A 21,969-nucleotide genomic window follows, 5' to 3' on the forward strand; every position below is an offset into this window, starting at 1 on the left:
CAAATGTGTTTGTCATAAGTTGGGTGCAATAGGTAGAATTTTTGCTTACGCAGTGCTCATAACAACTTTCACTCACAGACAGCCTCAAATGGTTTGACAGATTGGCCCCAAAGCCTTCCATAAATTGTAGAACACAGAGACAGGCCCATTGCAGTACATCAATGTCAAATAGATCAATAAATCCATGAATTGAATGTCATGCTATTTTTCTTTATGAGAAAATAGTATCATAAACTGTAGTACTGGATTTAACTACCAAGTATGCTAAGTGACAAGTAGGTGACTAAGGCAAGGAGTCCACTGGTGTGCTCATAAATTCATGACTTTCCAACCCACTCATATTCAGAGGATTACTCTTTTATTTAGATTTAAATGTAAAAATATTTGTAATATTCATTATGATTAAAGGTCTGTATGTCCATGCTTTTCAGTGGCCATTTTACATAATAATAGTGATAAGCCACAGGTACTCAATATCTACAGGTAGTTTACAGAATGGCATGGCTAGTGCTGTTGCCAAGAAAACAATAGTATGTGACCAACTGAACTAAAGCACAGGCTACTAGACTGTGTTAGTCCACTGAACTAAGCCAAGATTAGACTGTATAGAACTAACAGCATAGGTAACGAATGAATCATGACAAGCATGTTATTAACTGTTTAGTCCAAAAGAAACAAAGACAACGACACCACGACGTACTATACACCTACTAAAGCACAGGCTACGACTTTAGAACAACTAAGCACAGGCTTAGACTTTAGTACACTGAACTAAAGCACACTACACTCAGACTGTTAGTCCACTGAACTAAAGCACAGGCTATTAGAGATGTTAGTACACTGAACTAAAGCACAGAGGATTAGACTGTATTAGTCACTGAACTAAAGCACAGGTATACTTAGTCCACTGAACAAAGCAAGGCTTATGACTGTTAGCACTGACTAAAGCACAGTATTGTAACTGTGTTACAACTGAACAAAACCACAGGCTATTAGACTGATTAGTACACTGAACAAAGCAGTAGGTTATTAGACTGTGTTAGTCACTGAACAAAACACAAGGTATTAGACTGTGTTAGTCACAACTAAAGCATATATTAGACTTTAACACGGAACAAAAGCACAGCTATAGACTGTGTTAGTCCAAAGGAACTAAAGCACAGGCTACTAGACGGTGTATAGTACACTGAACTAAAGCAAGGCTACTAGACTGTTTAGTACACTGAACTAACAGCACAGGCTATTAGACTATATTCCACTGAACTAAAGCACAGGCTACTAGACTGATTAGTACACTAAACTAAAGACAGGCATACGATACACCTCGGCATTAGACTGTATTAGTACACTAAACTAAAGCACAGGCTATAACTGTGTTAGGTTACACTGAACTAAAGCACAGGCATAGACTGTATTAGTACACTAACTAACACAGGCTTATAGACTGTTTAGTACACTAACTAAAGCACAGGCTATTAGACTGTTAGTACACTGAACTAAAGCACAGGTAGTAGACTTAGTTAGTCCACTAAACTAAAGCCACACTATGTAGACTATATCCACTGAACAAAGCACAGCTAATTAGACTTATTATTCCACTGAACTAAACGACTAGCACTAACTCGTGTTAGTCCACTAACTAAAGCACAGGCTATAGACTGTATTAGTCACTAACTAAAGCACAGGCTACTAGACCTATTTACAGACAACTAAAGCACAGTATTATGACTGTATTAGTCCAACTGAACTAAAGCACAGGTATTAGACTGTTAGTCCACTGAACTAAAGCACAGGTATAGACGTGTAGTCCACTGAACTAAAGCAAGTATTAGACTTGTTTAGTCCACTGAACAAAACCACATATTAAGACGTATTAGTACATAACTAAGCATAGGTTATTAGACTGTGTTAGTACACTGAACAAAAGCACAGGCTATTAGACTGTTAACACTGGAACTAACAAGGTATAACTGTGTAGAAATACACTAACAAAAAGCACAGGCTACTAGACTGTGTTAGTCCAAAACTAAAGCACAGGACTATGACTTGTTATAAACTAAAACAGCTACTAGACGTTAGCTACAACTGAACGAAAGCATCATATTAGAATTATATTCCACTGAACTAAAGCACAGCTATTAGACTGTATTCACACTAACTAAAGCACACGGTACTAGACTGTTATACACTGAACTAAAGCACAGGCTATAGACTGTATTAGTACACTGAACTAAAGCACACTATTAGACTGTATAGTACACTGAACTAAAGCACAGGCTACTAGACTTTAGTACACTGAACTAAAGCACAGGCTATTAGACTGATTATAGTCACTGAACTAAAGCACAGCTACAGACTGTGTATATTTACACTGAACTAAAGCACAGCTATTAGAACTGTATTAGTCACTGAACTAAAGCAAGGATTAACTGTCACAGGTATAACTGTATTAGTCCACTGAACTAAAGCATCAGCTATTAACATACTGTAAATTTCACACAAAAGCATAGGACTATAAACTGTGTTAGTCACTGAAACAAACACAGCTATTAGACTGTATTATAACTAACTAAGAGCACAGCACTAGACTGTTTAGTAACTGAACTAAAGCACAGGCTATTAGACTTATTAGTAACTAACTAAAGCAAGGCTATTAGACGTGGTTAGTCCACTGAACTAAACACAGGTATTAGACTGTATTAGCTCACTGAACTAAAGCACAGGCTATTAGACTGTTTAGTCACTGAACAAAAGCACTTTATTAGACTGGTTAAGTACACTGGACAAAGCATAGGTATTAGACTTGTTAGTCCAAGAACTAAAGCACAGGCTACTAGACTGATTTACACTAACTAAAGCACACTACTAGACTGTGTTAGTACACTGAACTAAACACAGGCGTATTAGACTGTAGTATTCCACTGACTAAAGCACAGCTACTAGACCTGTTTAGTCCACTGAAACTAAAGCACAGCATTAGACCTTGTTAGTACACTGAACTAAAGCAACAGGCTACTAGACTGTGTATGCCACTGAACTAAACACACCGGTTTAACTGTATTAGTCCACTGAACTAAGCAAGTATTAAAGTGTTAGTCCCCATAAACTAAAAGAAGGTATTAGACTGTGGTAGTCCACTGAACTAAAGCACAGGCATTAGACTGTGTTAGTTCCACTAGACTAAAGCAAAGTGGTATTTAGACTCTAATTAGTCCATGAACTAAAGCACAGCATTAGATTATAGTCCACCGAACAAAAAGCATAGACTATTAGACTGTTAGTCCCACTAAGATAAGCACAGGTATTAGACTGGTTAGCCACTGAAGTAAAGCATAGACTATTAGACTGTGTTAGTCCACTGAACCAAAGCACAGGCTATTAGACTGTGTTAGTCCACTGAACTAAAGCATAGGCTATTAAACTCATCACTCAAGCGTGGTTCACTGAACAGCCAATACATGAATCCCTCAATGAAATATGCATGATGGCATACTTAGACCTTGCAGACTATACAGAAATATCAATGTCACTGTTAATCAGTTATAATGTTCAGCTCAGTGAAGTTTGTTATTCAAATTAATCTAGAGCAACAGAAAATGACATGTGTATGTCCACACCCATATTGATATCTAATTCAGTGCTTTCAGTGCCACATTCAGAATAGACAATTGGTCTACCTGGTTGCTAATATGTGTTGAATTACATTTTAATTGTATGGATAATAAAAATAAACAAATCTAAATCTCAGCAGAACTCTTGTTTGCATAGACCCTTGATTAATTGTTTGTAAATGTAAATATATGGCGGACTTTGGCTCATTCCAAAAAAATGGACTCATGTTCACTAGATGGCAGCAGTTACACGTTTTAGTTTACTCTGTCGCTGTCCAATGTACTTGACGCAGTTAATAGAAAATAGCTGGACTAACCATAATACTTTTCATTTTGGCAGTGATCTTTTATGTAGTAATGACCACGTGAAAAGCCAAACACAAATTGTGATCTAGCCTATTTGAACATTTGAAATTGYATAAGTTTTCTTCCATTGGTTACCTATCCAGGAAAATGCCACCTTTTTGCTCCCATTACAGCAATCCGGGTAGTGTAGGCTAACCTAGTAAAAATAAATTGACTAGAGTACTTTATAATCGAATAGATCCAAGTAAACATCCGCCTTGTAAAGGGAATCCCAGCTTCAGTCATCCACACCTTCTGAAACAGAAGTGCATTAATGAAATATAATGATGTCTATGTACGTTTTAGTAGGTTACCTAACCAKATGGAGGGAGCATAACATTGGTGATAGTGAGAGAGTGATGATATTATGTAGTGTTACATTAACTGTCTATAAAGCAGCGATGTTTACACTGCTTACATACTGGGCAAACGTTAAACCATCAACACCTAGGCTACACACAACAATCCTTTGCATATGAATTTGATCGGATATGTAACGGGTGTATCAATTTACACGTGTGATCTAGTGAATTTTGTTTTATTCTTAGGGTTCGTGTAAAGCAGAAACGTACAAAATATCAATATAAAAACATGTCATTTTTGTTGGTCACAGTGTCGCCACTTGGTCTAGTGACTAGTCGATATTACGGCGCTAACATGCGTTTCACTGGGTTGTATGCATTTGCACCTGCGTTTCTTCAGAATGGTAGGCTACCAGTCTCAAAGTTGCSGTGAAGGCACTCAGATTGATTTACAATTCCCCTGCATCATATATGATGGTTGAGTCCAACTCCTTCCGTTGGATACAGGCACCCTCTATTCGTTCCTCTCTTGCAATCTCCTAGTTGCCTACGCATTCTGTCTTTATACTTGCATCCAGGAAACCTATTTGGGTCTCATCTCTACAATCTCGTATCTCTGCAGTAGCCTTTCTTGATGATATGAGAGCTAATATAGGCGAATCCCTGCACCATAGGCGTCACATCTTCTTGCCAAAGCTGGATCTCTATGCATTTTTGTGATCGTTGAACAAAACCCAAGAAACCGGTGGCTGCGTGGAATAACAACGAACATGACTMRGATGGGGAAATTTAAGCATACCCTGCTTATTTTTGCAGGTCTGATTACCGCAGCTAACGGTAAGTTACTCCATATGTGGAGTTTGCTCTCTATAGATGTGACTCTGTCATAAATCTTGTTCGATGTGTTTAACGAAAACGTCAATGATAATCTGACGTTTAATAGTTTGAGAAAAACTTGCARGTGGGCAATTTATCCAGAAGCAAAACGTTTCACAATTACGGTGACTTAACGCCTGATTAATAATTGTGGTTTATTGTGTATTTTGATGGTAGTCCATGGTTAAATTACAATTTAGGCTTAATTTCAGTTTCTATGTAAGCTTATGACTGAAACCTGACGGTCGGTCTCATTCCTGCTTTTCTGAACGAGACTGGCATGCCGTTGCACAAGTGGCTCATCAATAGCGCCTTTATAGGTTTTACATTTTATTTAGCCCAGGCGGTGTCTGTGCCCCCCAATGGTTTTAAGTGTTTTAAAAAGCCACATTTGAGTGAAAGAAACAATGATGGTGGCATACTTTTGTGTCACCTTGGCCTCCACAGAGGTTTCATGATTAGGCTATCATTTTCATTACCATTAATATTCCTCTAGCCTAATTATTCATGATTCGTTATCAGCCTGTTATTTATTGTTTCTTCACCATGGATTGTAAATCATTGCCATACACTTGTGCAAATAATTCCCCCTGTAATATTGCAGTGGTTTTKTTATTCTCATATACGTTTCATTGCCATTATTGGAATAATAATGTAGGCCTATTTGAATTGTGTGTACTTCTTATTGGAGACTATTTTGGTTCCTATGAGTTATTTTTTGATCATATCTATAGGTTTTGTGTAATTTAGTTGAAATACTGTATCTTTAATGGTAAACCACAGAGGTACAGTGATGGGCAATTCATGAATATTTGTAATGGTTAAGAATATATTGCTAGTAATGAAAACACATAGATGACTTGGCAAATAGGCCATCATCATTGACTTTCTCTCAATAATACCTCTTAAAATGACAGTTTCAATCACCTAAATGTAATTGAAGGGGATAACCAGTTCAGGGGCCACAGTTGAATATTGAATATATTAGAAGCATCTGTAGTCATAGCTAGCTGGCTGCTACGCATTTCTGAACCAGATGTGAATTCCGATCTTGCTTTGACAATTGGCAGTGATGATAATGACATGCCTCAGTTTCAAATTCGTAGGCTATTTGGGATGCTACAATCTACCCTAACATCCAAAGTTTATCCATGAAAAAACCCTCTGGAACACATGTTGACAAGGGAGGTTCACTGCATAGGTTGTTGTACAATAACATCTGAATATTGGTGATTCAACATTGTTTCACTTGTGTCATCAAAACTAGACTTTTACCATAACACCAGGTAACATAGCAACCTCAGCAGCATATGACTATATGACTGTTTTTATTGCTGTCTGTGAGTGACAATTGTTTTGTAGCAGCCTAACCACAGACCTTGTACATTCTCTCAATGTAGTCTCAATGTTAGTCTCACGTAGTAAGGCCATGGAATCACCCTGGAATTGCACATGCGGGCTACATGTTTCTAAATTGAGGAGTGTCTGAATCTCTAAACACAACATCCACGGCACGCTTACAGGTCATAGGCCTGCCTCCTGACATAGAGTGAACCCCTGACTTCTACCTTCATATTTTGTCTTACAATTGATAGTGAAGTGCAGTGTCATCACCACTCCCACCCACCCACCCACTCCTGCAGCCATATTAGGCAAGATCACATGCTTGTTCTGATGCATTTGGATTCTAGGTCTTTCTATAAACCAGGGTACCAGTGAGGATTTCCTACAKTGGACAACTTGTTACAGCTGTTGATAAGTCATCGATAATAATCAGCCAATTTTTTGTATGTCATTACATTAAGATATAAGGGCAACATAGCTACAGTATATTCAATGAAATTCACCTACGTTTAACCCTTTCTCATGGTTGGTGTCTTGACGGATTTGTCCAAAATTGTGTGACATAAACCATTACTTTTCTGTCCTTTCATTTATGGCAGTGTAAATTGCCCTTTTATCATACATTAATCAGTTAAATTAGACATAGAATTTTAACCCTGTAATAATCCTGGATCTTGCTGTCTGACAGTTTTTTGTAAAGAGATTTCAGAAATGCAGTGTAACTACGTAACATTTCGTGTCTCCTTATGTTATGGGATGGAAACAGTTTTCATAGGCACACAAATCCCCCAAAATATATGCCATTGCAAAATCTAATGCTTGTACCCGAAGGAGTCACCTTATCTTGATACTTAAAACCTAAATCGATACTGTCATTAATGTGGTTCTTCAATAATTATGCACAACACATGTTGGATYCACATTTGGTGTCCAGCTGATTAGTTACGCTGTGATATTTTCACACTTCATCATCTGATCCAGGAAGGAATTTTCCAAATAAGTGACGAACAGCTGTTGTGATAGTGCATGCGACACAACAACAGCCCAAGTGCTGGAATCCACGGTTGTGGTTGTGCCTGGATCCACGTTGGATCTAATCATTGATGTTGATCATCTGTTGTTTTCTATGTGATTTACAGCAGGGTCTRGTTAGATTTAACAGAAAAAACATCAAGGTAATGAGTTCATGTTTCCATAGTATGTTTTTGTACCTTGGATTAACACCAAGGCTACTGTGTTCAATTGTGTAGGAAAGACTTTTGCACCACACCCAAAGCTATTCCTATTCATTATTCTGGATAAAATGACAACAAATTACATTGCCTAGTGGGCTTATTCACAACATCTGGTAATGAAATAACATGACACATACATTTGTTTTTCATGTTAGACCTGCAATTTTAAACAATACAAGGCTTAGCCGTGGGAAGTAGGGTGCTGAGGGTGCTGAGTGCTTTTTGAAGAATCCACAAAAGTAGTTCACTTTACTAGTCCTGTATTAGCGGACCGACATAGATGTCACGCCCTGACCTTAGTATCTTTGTTTTTTATTATTTTGGTTAGGTCAGGGTGTGACAAGGTGGTATGTGTGTTTTGTCTGGGTCTAGGGTTTTGTATGTAGGTTGTGTGTGTAGTCTAGGCATACGTAGGTTATGGTGGCCTGGATTGGTTCCCAATCAGAGGCAGCTGTTTTATCGTTGTCTCTGATTGGGGATCCTATTTAGGTTGCCATTTTCCAGTTTGGTTTTGTGGGTGATTGTTATGGAGTTGCATGTCTGCACTCGTTATTAAATAGCTTTCACGTTCGTTTTGTTATTTTGTATTAGTTTGTTTATTGTTCTTCGTTATCATTAAAGAAGATGTATTCACATCACACGCTGCACTTTGGTCTCCTTCGTATGACGAACCAAGCAGCGTGGTAACCAGGAGCAGAGGGTTCTGGACTCCTGGACTTGGGAGGAGATACTGGAAGGCAAGGGAACCTGGGCACAGGCTGGGGAATATCGCCGTCCCAAGGAAGAACTGGAGGCAGTGAAAGCTGAGCGGCGGCGATATGAGGAGGTAGCACGGCAGCGCGACAGGCACGAGAGGCAGCCCCAATTTTGAGGGGGGAGGCACACGGGGCAGTGTGGCGGAGTCAGGTTTTAGACCTGAGCCCACTCCTCGTGCTTACCGAAAGCAGCGTTGTACTGGTCAGGCACTGTGTTCTGCGGTCAAGTGCACAGTGTCGCCAGTACGCGCTCATAGCCCGGAGCGCTATAGGCCAGCCCCCCGCAAGTGCCATGCGAGAGTGGGCATCCAGCCAGGGCGTGTTGTGCCGGCTCAGCGTGTCTGGTCTCCGGTACGCCGTTTCGGCCTAGGGTATCCTGCGCCGGCTCTGCGTGCTGTGTCTCCGGGGCGCTGGGAGGGTGCAGTGCATCCTATGCCTGCGCTCCGCCCGTGCCGGGTGAATGTTGGCATTGAGCCTAAGGGAGAGGTGCGAGTAGTATGCACCAGATCTCCAGTGCTCACCCACAGCCCGGTTCAACCTGTGCCTGCACTCTGGAGGGTCTGTGCTAAAGTGGTCATCCAGCCTGGAGGAGTGGTGCCAAGGCTGCGCACCAGAGCTCCAGTGCTCCCCCACAGCCCGGTCCATCCGGTGCCTCCTCCACGCACCAGGCCTCCTGTAGGTCTCCCCAGCCTGGTGGGTCCTGTGGCAGCCCCACGCACCAGGCTGTCTCTCCGTCTCCTTCCTCCAGGTTCTCCCGTCTGTCCTGAGCTGCCCGAGCCGCCCATCTGTCCTGAGCTGCCCGAGCCGCCCGTCTGTCCTGAGCTGCCGGAGCCGCCCGTTTGTCCGGAGCTGCCGGAGCCGCCCGTCTGTCCGGAGCTGCCAGAGCCGCCCGTCTGTCCAGAGCTGCCGGAGCCGCCCGTCAGTCAGGACGATAAAACGACAACGATAAACAGCTGCCTCTGATTGGGAACCAATCCAGGCCACCATAGACCTACATATGCCTAGACTACACACACAACCTAGACATACAAAACCCTTTGTTTTCTTTATTATTTTGGTTAGGTCAGGGTGTGACAAGGGTGGTATGTGTGTTTTTGTCTGGTCTAGGGTTTTTGTTGTTGGTTGGTGTGTGTTAGTCTAGGCATACGTAGGTCTATGGTGGCCTGGATTGGTTCCCAATCAGAGCAGCTTGTTTTATCGTTGTCTCTGATTGGGATCTATTTAGGTTGCATTTTCCAGTTTGGTTTGTGGGTTTTGTCTATGTGATGTTGCATGTCTGCACTCGTTATATTAGCTTACGTTGTTTTGTTATTTTGTATTAGTTTGTTTATTGTTTTCGTTATCATTAAGAAGATGTATTCACATCAACAACGCTGGCGCTTTGGTCTCTTCGTATGACGAACGTGACAGTCCTGATTAGCGGACGATATAGATGTCTTCAGCGCTGGACTTTACTAGTCCTGTATTAGCGGACCGTATAGATGTTTTCAGCGCTGGGACTTTATAGTCCTGTATTAGCGGACCGATATAGATGTCTTCTGCGGCTGGGACTTTCTAGTCCTGTATTGCGGACCGTACAGCCATCTGTAGTGCAATTTTTTTAAAGCTGCAGACCGTTCTCCTGCTCACTTTTTATCTGTGAATTTAAATTTTTTTATCCGTTTTGGTTTGGAAAAAAGAATTTGGGGTGTTTAAAACAGGTTTTTTTTTTTTTTTTTTCGTTTGTTTCTCTCTGATTCAATTGAAGGGTGTTGCGCTACTCTGTTGCAGTAAATCCACGTGTGGTTATTATTAGGATGACAACATCTAATGCTGGCTTCAACTTGGCTTTCCATACAAATCCTTCCATTAAAAAAGGAACATGGTTTTTGCTCACTTTCTCATTATAAAAACAGTGATGGTGAGATTCAAATAGTGAGATTAATGCTGCTGCTATTCCTGGCTTTATTATGTGTGCCTGCGTCAGCCACATAGGGTACAYAAAAATCTGCATCCATCCAATCTATTTAGTCACCATGTCCACATTATTGTTACATATTGTAGAATGTAATATTCATTTGAATATCAATGCACTGGCAAGGCCAAACAAACAAGGTGTGTGTGTGGGGGGGAAGGGTCTATATTAGGCTCTATATGTACGATTATTTACATTTTATAATTGTATAAAATTGAGGTCCTTAAATTACAATTAAGTCCTTTAAGAAGTCTCTGAAGTCCTGAACTTGACTTATCAATGTCTGTATGAACCCTGCTTAAAGGATGTATAGTCCTATGTTGTTGCATAGGTGGAATTATGGGCCAGTTTGCATGTATTCACTTTTATTTCTCTCACACATTGGCCCCATTATTTATAAAAACACCCATATCTGGTCATAATGAGAACTTTGACCGACTCTCACAATACTTGATCAAATGATCTCATTATCACTCCAATTCTTCTATATTTAATTAATTTGTCTGAACTCACCCCTCACATGCTAACTTCCTGATAAATATATTTTTTTGATGCAGCAATCGTCATAGTAAAGGYAAGATTTGGTACTTTGTATTCATCATCTCTCCATGTTGGTTATTTGATGTAGTGCAGCTGGCATTTCCATAGAAATAGAGGACTTAACCCAAATGGTTTGTTTATACTCATAATAATCTAGTTTGAAATGGCACAATGACAAAGGTTAAATATTTAATTTGGGTTCAGTAAGACTGTGATGGCCTCCTCTTACAGTAGGCTAGCATCCTTAGCCCCGGGATGCTGTTAAAGGACGAGTTTAGGAGTCGCCGGCAAGGCAGTCGCCATTTTAGATTTTTCATTCTTTCACCTTCATTACAGCGTTGGTACTCATTTATCCAGACTGATACGCATATGAAGCTTCTACTTTCTGCACAGAGGGCCTAGTGTGCATGAACCATACGTCAAACACTGGTTTTTCGACTCCCATAATATTTTGGGGAGGAGTGACACGGTTTCCAGGGGAATTAGCGATGCTGCAGGCATTTTCAATGGTTCCCAGGCTTGTGAAAGAACCATTAGTTTTGTCACAGCTGTGCCATCAGAGATAATGACAATGACTGCTGCTATGCCTTGTTGAAAGGCATGTGGGGACTTTGGACGGACAAGGACTAATTCATCTTGTTTTATCAGGCAGGATGTTACAGATTATTTGAAGAAAACGCATCATACACATTTCCGACCTATATCATTGCAATACCATGAATATGTTTATGGTAAACAAATGCGTGTTTATTAACTTCTCCATATGATAGAAAGTAAGCTCCTTGAGTCACTGAAATTCTAGACTCAACTGTTTGCCTACAATGCACAGATGGAGACCKTATGATGGGGGCAGAGATGTGTAGGCAACAGCTTTAGAGGGCTACAAAAATCAATTTGTTGCAATTATTTGCCAATATATGTGCAACGACCTTSTATTAAAAAGGTGAAATTACTGTAAAAACCTATTTACATTGAGGCTGTAACACAAGRAGGGTGGTAACTTAATTTGCCAACAAAACTTGTGCTTGATTGTCCAATGCAGATACATGGTGACAATTACATGACATTGGGTCGTTACCAAACTACAAGACATTGTGAATCCGTGAGACCATAAGCCTTGCATGCAAATGTGACATTCTAGACCTTGAGAGAGTGCAGTCATAGCAAGGRACTTGTTAATTGAAACCGGTTGACCTTGTTGATTTGTGAAACAGCCTAATTAAGCAGAAATAGTGCCGMTATTAGAAAGGTAGCGTCAGTCCTTTACCTCATTTCTACTTCTGGAATGTGTCAACTGGATATTTTCCTGTGGCTATAGTCCTTTTGAACATGACTCTTAAAAATGATCTGGGTTGGACATTGTTCGMATAGTTTTGAACAGCTGACCTATACATAACTAAAATATAAAACGTAACATGTAAAGTGTTCAATATACACAAAAAAGCTTATTTCTCTCAAATTTTGTGCACAAATTTGGTTACATCCCTGTTAGTGAGCATTTCTCCTTTGCCAAGATAATCCATCCACCTGACAGGTGTGGCATACTGTATCAAAAAGCTGATTAATTWGTATGATCGTTACACAGGTGCACCTTGTGCTGGGGKCAATAAAAGGCCGCTCTAAAAGYTGCAGTTGTGTCACACAACAAAATGCCACAGATGTGTCAAGTTTTGAGGGAGCGTGCAATTGGCATGTTGACTGCTGGAATGTTCACCAGAGCTATTGCTAGAGAATTGAATGTTCATTTCTCTACCATAAGGTGCCTCCAACATCGTTTTAGAGAATTTGGCAGTACGTCCAACTGGCCTCACAATTGCAGACCACATGTCACCACGCCATCCCAGGACCTCCACATCCGGCTTCTTCACCTGCGGGATCATCTGAGACCAACCACCTGGACAGCTGATGAAACTGAGGAGTATTTCTGTTTGTAATAAATCCCTTTTGTGGGGAAAAACTAATTCTGATTGGCTGGGCCTGGTACCCCAGTGGATGGGCCTGGCTCCCAAGTGGGTGGGCCTATGCCCTCCCAGGCACACCCATTGCTGTGCCTCTGCCCAGTCATGTGAAATCCATAAAATAGAGTCTAATGAATTTATTTAAATTGGCTGATTTCCTTATTTAAACTGTAACTCAGTAAAATTGTTGCATGTTGCATTTATATTTTTTTCAATATACAGTACCAGTCAAAAGTTTGGACACCTACTCATTCAAGGGGTTTTTCTTTATTTTTACTATTTTCTACATCGTAGAATAATATTGAAGACATCAAAACTTTGAAATAATACAATATATTTTAGATTTTAGATTCTTCCGAGTAGCCACCCTTTGCCTTGATGACAGCTTTGCACACTCTTGGCATTCTCTCAACATGCTTCATGAGGTAGTCAACTGGAATGCATTTCAATTAACAGGTGTGCCTTGCTAAAAGTTAATTTGTGGATTTWTTTTCCTTAATGCGTTTGAGCCAATAGTTGTGTTGTGACAAGGTAGGGGTGGTATACAGAAGATAACCCTATTTGGTAAAATGGTAAAAGACCAAGAACAGCTAAAATATGCAAAGAGAAATGACAGTCCATCATTACTTTAAGACATGAAGGTCAGTCAACCCAGAACTTTTCAAGAATTTTGAAAGTTTCTTCAAGTACAGTCACAAAAACCATCAAGCTTCAAGATTAAACTGGCTCTCATGAGGACCGCCACAGGAAGGAAGACCCAGAGTTACCTCTGCTACAGAGGATAAGTTCATTAGAGTTACAAGCCTCAGAAATTACAGCCCAAATAATTGCTTCACAGAGTTCAAGTAACAGACACATCTCAACATCAACTGTTCAGAGGAGACTGTGTGAATCAGGCCTTCACGGTTGAATTGCTGCAAAGAAACCACTACTAAAGGACACCGATAATAAGAAGAGACTAGCTTGGGCCAAGAAACACGAGCAATGGACATTAGACCAGTTTAAATCTGTCCTCTGAGAATTTTGGTTCCAACCGCCGTGTCTTTGTGAGATGCAGAGTAGGTGAACGGATGATCTCTGCATGTGTGGTTCACACTGTGAAGCATGGAGGAGGAGGTGTGATGGTGCTTTGCTGGTGACACTGTCAGTGATTTATTTAGAATTCAAGGCACACTTAACCAGCATGGCTACCACAGCATTCTGCAGCGATACGCCATCCCATCTAGTTTGCGCTTAGTGGGACTATCATTTATTTTTCAACAGGACTATGACCCAAAACACACCTACAGGCGGTGTAAGGGCTATTTGACTAACAAGGAGAGTGATGGATTGTTGCATCAGATGACCTGGRCTCCACAATCACCCGACTACAACCCAATTTCGATGGTTTGGGATGATTTGGACCYCAGAGTGAATGAAAAGAATCCAACAAGTGATCAGCATATCCTTCAAGACTGTTGGAAAAGCATTCCAGGTGAAGCTGGTTGAGAGAATGCCAAGAAAGTGCAAAGCTGTCAACTAGGCAAAGGGTGGCAACTTTGAAGAATGTAAAATATAAAATACGTTTTGATTTGTTTAACACTTTTGCTTATTACATGATTCCATATCTATTATTTCATAGTTTTGATGTCTTCAATATTATTCTACAATGTAGAAAATTGTAGAAATAAATTAAAACCCTTGAATGAGTAGGTGTGTCCAAACTTTTGACTGGTACTGTACATTTTTTCTTTATCCAGAGTGACATAAGGTCTGTAATTTCCTGGTTTCTAAAATTCTAATGGTTCGCTTAATTTCAGTTTGTGACAAAACAACCAAGTATTGTGTTGAGAATCATTGTACCATCTAAACCTCTGTGAAATAAATTTAAAATAACAAAAAATATTGTATTTTCAGCTGTTTGAAGCTGGTGTACAAAAGATGCAAAAACAAAACTTTAGAATGGGAAGCATAGAAATAGAGCACATACAACATATCTACTGCTTCTRAGACTTGCTTTCAATGAGAATGAAAGATCTATAACACACATTTCTATGAATTTGGTCAGGTCACCCAGAAAGTAAAATATTGCAGCTTTTAAGTGCCTTGTTCAAGGGCTCTGGAATTCAAACCTTTCGGTTACTGACCCAACGCTCTTAACTGTTTGGCTACATGCTGACATGTCTGCCATGCATCTTGTGTATCAGTTTAATTTAGCTCACATCAGCATTAACACTCATGAACGTCCATTGAATCTTTACCTCTTGCTATTTTGTATTTGTATTTATTCTACTAAAGCACTCTTCAAGACAGACTTAACCAAACTTAGTATAAAACAAAGAAGGCTATACATGTAGTTTATTGCTGGTGCTTTTTTACACGTATACTAAATGCTTTGAGTTTTGTCAGTGATTTTGGAAGATACACATAGAACACATACACTGTTCTACAAAGAAAAACATTTGAATGAATAGAAACATCTACAATTCTTAGAAGAGTCAAGAAACATAGCTTTCCACACCATTTTAGACTCTAAATTGTGTAATCACTCAAATAGAATCCTATTTATAGGTATACACTTTCCATTGAAAAACATTGATTAGACAGATGGATGCAAAGTTGAGAGCCAAAAACATACATTATTTAGCAGACAGCTGGCTCTATGTGACAGCAGAATCTTTTATTTMGAGTTTGTGACAGCCACCCCATRTCCTATACWAAGTAATGGAGAGTTTTGTGACTTCAAAAATAGTTCCCTGTCTAGTTATTTCCCTTGGTTGGGCATTAGYTTGGAGGCCCACTTAATATAATGCATTTAAAAAGACCCCTCTCATACATGTATAACCAATAAGGCCATTTGCATTTAAAAGCGTCCAGAGTCAGCAGATATCGTGAAATGAACACGTGAAATGTTCTAAAAAACTTTTATTGTGATCACGTGATCTTATGTGAAGTTAATGTGATAACGTGACAACATGTAAAGCAAAATGTGATAACATGAAACTACATACAGTATGTGAAAACGTGATCACATGTGAAGTGTTCCAAAAACACATTTTCACATGATTTCATGTGAAATTTCATGCGAAATCATGTGATTTTTCCACATGTGAAATTATGTGGTTTTTCTGTACAGGTTATGGAGACCAGGGGCAGAATAGAAAAAAAGTCTACATGGTTTGGAATTCAGAAAATATGCATTTTAATTAAGTGGCTGTTTGGTACAGTTTAGGGATGATATTGTCATTTTGAAGTGGTTTCCTACCATTCGGGATGTACGGTATATGATAATTGGAATGGTTCAGAGGAGAAATTTGAGGCATTTAAAATGACTCTGTCAATCATTCACTCCATTGTGTAGTGTACTTTACATTGCCATATGAGTGAAGTGCTTTGCAGTGGATGTGTGGTGGAGGAATGCTTCTGTTGCATTCATTTGYCATTCATATTTTATAGGCTTTAAATGGATTGTGGTTTCTGAAATAACCACTGGGAATTGTGAAATGTCCCATGGTCAAAGTCGTCTCATTGGTTGAAATTGAGGTGCTTTGACGTCAAGGCTCCAAGACTTCGCTAACACACTTAAGGCATACAGGTAATATGCATGACGATGCAGTCATCATACATTCTAAAAATGGTCAGCATTCAAAAGTATCAACATTGCCACATGGAAATGCACATAGGACTGGGAGAATTTAGTGGTTGTTGTCTTCTGGTGAGTTAAGAGACAGTTTTAGCAATACACTCTTAGAAAGAAAGTTTATTTTGGCTGTTCCCATAGGAGAACCCTTTTGAAGAACCCTTTTTGGTTTCAGGTAGAACCATTTTTGTTCCACGTAGAACCCTATTGGGTTCCATGTAGAACCCTTTCTACAGAGGGTTCTACCTAGAACCAAAAATCGTTCTACTTGGAACCATAAAGGGTTCTCCTAGGGGACAGCTGAAGAACCCTTTTGGAACCCTTTTTTTCAAGAGAGAAGGTTTACTGTGGATAGATGCAAAACCATTCCTGACAGGAAGATGCAGGCTAGGCCTACTCAATACATTTTATGGGTGTCACTCAGGCTATTTATAACTACCATGAACCATTTATAACTATGGACATGTTCAAAGGTTTATGAGTACTTGACGGGAAGTCTCATTGGTTGCGGTAGATGCCATAGTTCTGTAAGAATATTGTGATGATATTTCAGTTGCTTTATTTCTCCTTTGGTTTATTTTGAGATTCAGTGTATGGTTAACCCAGGGCGGTGAGGCTCAGGGTGCATACTAAGCACAAGAACAGTGAATTCTCATGTGACCTTGCTGGTGTGTCCACACAGCTGTTCAGGGTAATACTTCATGTATAAATCAGTTCAAAGTAGGGCCTACTCCAAAATTCAGAGAAATGTGATGTATCAGAATACCTTTATTTGCCAAGTATATTTAAACATACCCGGAATCTGACTTAATGACAGGTCCTTCCAGCAATAGACAATGTACAGACAGAATACAGACACAAAGTCAACATACAGAATATACGTACACTATAAGTACATTGAACATAAAACATTAAACTCCGGAGTAAATATAGATGTAGGCCTACAGTATATTTAGCAAAAAGACAAACTGTATTCTAGTTCTTTAGCCTTTAGAGTCCTCCTAACTAGTCAGATATGAAGAGGTTCTCCTGAACCTCTCTTTTAGAGTCCTCCTAACTAGTCAGATATGAAGAGGTTCTCCTGACCTCTCTTTTAGAGTCCTCCTAACTAGTCAAGATATGAAGAGGTTCTCCTGACCTCTCCTTTAGAGTCCTCCTAACTAGTCAGATATGAAGAGGTTTCTCCTGACCTCTCTTTTAGAGTCCTCCTAACTAGTCAGATATGAAGAGGTTCTCCTGACCTCTCTTTTAGAGTCTCCTAACTAGTCAGATATGAAGAGGTTCTCCTGACCTCTCTTTTAGAGTCCTCCTAACTAGTCAGATTATGAGAGGTTCTCCTGACCTCTCTTTTTAGAGTCCTCCTAACTAGTCAGATATGAAGAGGTTCTCCTGACCTCTCTTTTAGAGTCCTCCTAACTTGTCGGATATGAGAAGTCTGCGTTTCCTATTTAGGCAGTGTGCAAGTACTTCTTGCGTGACGTCAGAATTTGAGAAAGGAAATGAGGTTGAGAAACAAGTGTGATGAATCCAGACTCATTTCTGATAGCTATTAATAGCTATTACAAAGTACTGCTAATCTCTTGTGCTTTGAACAGTTGATTCAATTTTACAACCTGTCTGGAACATTAGAATCAGATTAGACACATTAGAGTATTTTTTGCTGTTGCAGAAATAGCGGTTTTGTCAGTAATGTCATGGATATAAGCAACTGCATTAGTGAGTAGTCAGGAAAATCAAAGTTGGTCACTTTCAGTAGCATATTGGCTAATATCAGCACTAAACATCAAAACCATTTAATAAGCAACATATGTAGAGATCCTCCTCCTCACAAGTTGCGGGCCTTTCCAAAAATACAGCATAACACATATGCATGAAATTGTAGTTTTTAACTGAAAATGTGATCATCTCACCCATTCTGATTGCACTGCAGAAWATAGCTCAGCGTCCTGAAATCATTTARTTGGTAAAATGGGAAGAGAACGTTGAAGACATCTGATTTSAATGGAGGAAGTAATTGAGCTAAATTTAGAGTCCATTAAAAACTCATGCACTTAACAGCTTTAGCTGTTCTGCAATACGTAGTCAGTGACAGAATCATAATCTGACATCACACCCACACAACATTCTGGTGACTAAATCTTAAATCAGTCTCATCAAGAAGTTCTCACTTTAAGACTGAACTAGAGAGAGATGTGAGAAGCATCAGATGAGGCCCTGAATGGTGCTCTGGATACTGTACATTTACATCAATGTGTTTACTCCTGCTGCATCCCTTAAGTGCAATTTCAGCCATCAGCATTGTACTATGTGTTGGGCTTACCTGTGTARGCAAATAGAAATGGATAATTTAATTAGCTGTGAATGCAACTTTAGATCATTGTCTCTATATGAAAGAAAATAGATCAACTGCAACACTTGGTTGTCAACTGTCAATCTCTCTCTCCAAAATCTGCTAAGTATCAAAGAGTAAGAGTCATCACGCGTGATAAAAATTGTGGTGCTTCTGGACAATTCTTTGACACCTTCAGTAGAGAACTGAGGACAACTGCAGTGTTTCACAATAGAATAGAACAGGCATTGTTAGTGCTATGTTGTCCATGCAGGCAGCACAGATGTATTGACAGTAATTGGAYCCAGAGATCTGAGGGTATGAGAATCGCAAAAAGAAAAGCTTCAGGAGAGGCTTACGTAACACTTCAAGAAAATGCCAGCAACCTAATCAAAATTCTCTAAAGGGCAGAAATATTGCCAAAAATAGGAGTTGCCAGCTGCTTGGTATTTGACATTTACCTTTTGAAGGTGGATTTTACTAGCCTCGCAAGCCGCTGATCTTGCGAGCTTACATGAATGTTCGCCGCAGCGAACATTCATGTAAGCTCACAGGATCAGCAGCTTGCAAGGCTAGGATTTTACTGGACTATTGCAACTTTCTCCTCAACTTTTTAGGGAGTGTTTCAAATATTCTACTACCCTCTTAAAATATTGTACTCCATGAACATGCTTTCTTGTGTAAGTACTTAAGAAATACCACATCTAGTCGTTTGGTCGACTAGTGTGAAGTGAAGTTCCTTTCAGTGTGCTGAGGTAACAGGTAATCTGAGAAACAGTGGCAATAGCAGTTAAACTGGAAGGTGTTCTGATTGGCTTCTCCAGAGATACCATCACTACATTATTCKGTTTTCTACCTCCCTATTTCCTGCKTTTGCTCCTGAAAATGTTCAATACAAACCTACCTGTAGTACTAATGTGAGCTGTGAGATGTGACTGTTTGATGCCTACATTGACCCCTTTTATGCAGTCAAATGACCTAGTGGCCTCATAGGTGGAATGTTTATCATTTCATAATTAATCAACTTTATTTTAAATAATCCACAAAAAAATCTGGTGTTTCTATATCAAACGYTTTTGTTATATTTCAGTCTTCTGTGATGTCTTCTGTATATTAAGTGTAATATTGGGACGCAAACTTAAAATGTAATACATTTCAACTCTATATCTGACATGGTARAGTTGTCTTCTTTTTTTAAGACCATAACCATGTGTGTGAGGTGTTTACTTTTGTTTCAAAGTGGATTTGTTTAAGACTACCAAGAAACACTGTGTGACCCTGATTTAGCCCACTGCGGTAAGAGGTTAAAAGAGGAAAAAGTTAGCCCATTTCCTGGGGCCAGTTCAGAAAGCTTTACTCTTACCCAATGAGAGTACTATCCTGGAACTGGAATGTATTGAAACAGTGATGAATGCCCAGATTTCGTTYGATTTTCTGTTGTCTATTTCTCACAGTAAAAATGTGGATAAGGACACCCACCTATTGGCATGTTTGCAGTTAGAAATGGTAAAAGAAAATCCASCTCAATCTGGCCCACATCCATCATTGGAACAATCCAACTATGGCCACACTTCAATGACTAAGAACCTGAGCCTGGTTTGAGACACCAGGCTATTGGATACGTCTCAATACTTCTGTTTGATATTGGTAGGATATTTTTGATATGAAAACAAAATAAAAAAATAAAACTGTCCTTTAGATCTGGTTCTAATGTTCACCAGTGACCAGAATAGATCCTACGCCAATTTTTGTGTCAGTCACAGTACATTTGGTCCAGACATATTCCACACTTTTTGTGACTTTATTCCATGCAAAAAATAACCAAGCACTTTTTCTGATTACTACTTGTATCATTTTGTTGTCATTTGTCTCATAAAAGCAACAATTTACATTAACTTTAGCTAAGAAGTCATGGAGCATAAAGGCTACGTCAGATGTGGAAAGATTTGCAGACCACCTACTGTGATGCACCGAGATCTATCAACAGTCAGGAGGTGGTTTGTCTCCAGGGTATTCACTTAAAGTGTTTAAATGAATGTTTTTCTCGTATTTGAGCATCATTATTCCAAGAGTGAGCCCGGATGTCTTGTTTCAAGCCAGCTTGTGAGTAAAAGGTGCAACTGGTATGGATTGGATTCCCATCAAAGTCATGTTCCTCCTCTGATTTTACATTTTATTTATTTGACAGATTTATTTTGTAATGAAATGTTATTGATATTTGTTGAGGACAATTCTATATGCATATGTTGGAAACTTATGGTGATTTGCACAACACTATTTCTCCTTCTGAATCTACCAAGTTGTGAATCATAGCAGCTTGCGTTGCTTTCAGAGTCATATACTTTAAATATATATTTTTGTAGCTACATTATGCCTCTACAATTGTCTAACGTTGAAGGTAGCTTTATTCAGTCAATCTCAAGCACTAATAAAGCAGCAATCAGCAGTTGAAAGAATAGCAGTGCATCCCTGCCTCTGTTTTGGTAAAAAGCTGAGGGATAGGGCTTAAGAAATCTAACCACGTTCAAATTCATAGACAGAGCTATTGATGCAAGGACGGACCATCCATGAAATCAAAATTATAGTTTAACCATGTTTTGAGGTGTTTATTTTGTAGTGTTTATTTACATTTACTTTGTTGACAAACATTGGAGTAAACCAAGCTTACATTTTGAGTTCTGACAGTTGAACTTAGCTCATTAGGCATTTATAAGTTATATTCTTCAAGAATCAATGGGTACATCATTAATTTATAAGTCGAACAATGGATGTACTGTAGCAACTGCAGGGAGATGGTCATGATCTCCTTGTTGGATGCTTGTGTAACCACACATGTAGACATGCGTCAGAGGTGCTTTGGTGGTGACAGAGACAATGTTGAATGTACAGTATTCCTGTATAAACTTGAATTGATCCACACAGAAAAGATATGAAAGGGCAGAGAATCCCCTACATGTAATAATCCTGAGGGCCAAGGAGTGGCATCAAGAGGAGTGACAGGACAAATCCTGGCTAAGCCTGGTTTATGTGTTTTCTACAGGTTGTATCTGTCACCGGCTCCCTTTCAGGCCACAAAATACTTCCTGAATTGTTCTATTTTA

At 39.4% G+C, this 21,969-nt stretch overlaps 1 protein-coding gene across 1 annotated transcript in view; it reads left to right on the forward strand.

Moving 5' to 3' along the window:
* The first annotated feature begins 4,743 nt into the window (after nucleotides 1–4,743).
* LOC111968271 (CUB and sushi domain-containing protein 1-like) overlaps nucleotides 4,744–21,969 on the forward strand; it is a 441,455-nt gene continuing 424,229 nt past the window's right edge. Inside the window, exon 1 of the mRNA XM_070444995.1 lies at nucleotides 4,744–5,095. Within this exon, the coding sequence (XP_070301096.1) occupies nucleotides 5,029–5,095 (67 nt within the window). The 5' untranslated portion in view covers nucleotides 4,744–5,028. The remainder of the gene's footprint in view (nucleotides 5,096–21,969) is intronic.

Source organism: Salvelinus sp. IW2-2015, linkage group LG8 (assembly GCF_002910315.2).
Source record: "Salvelinus sp. IW2-2015 linkage group LG8, ASM291031v2, whole genome shotgun sequence".
NCBI classification, from domain to species: domain Eukaryota; kingdom Metazoa; phylum Chordata; class Actinopteri; order Salmoniformes; family Salmonidae; genus Salvelinus; species Salvelinus sp. IW2-2015.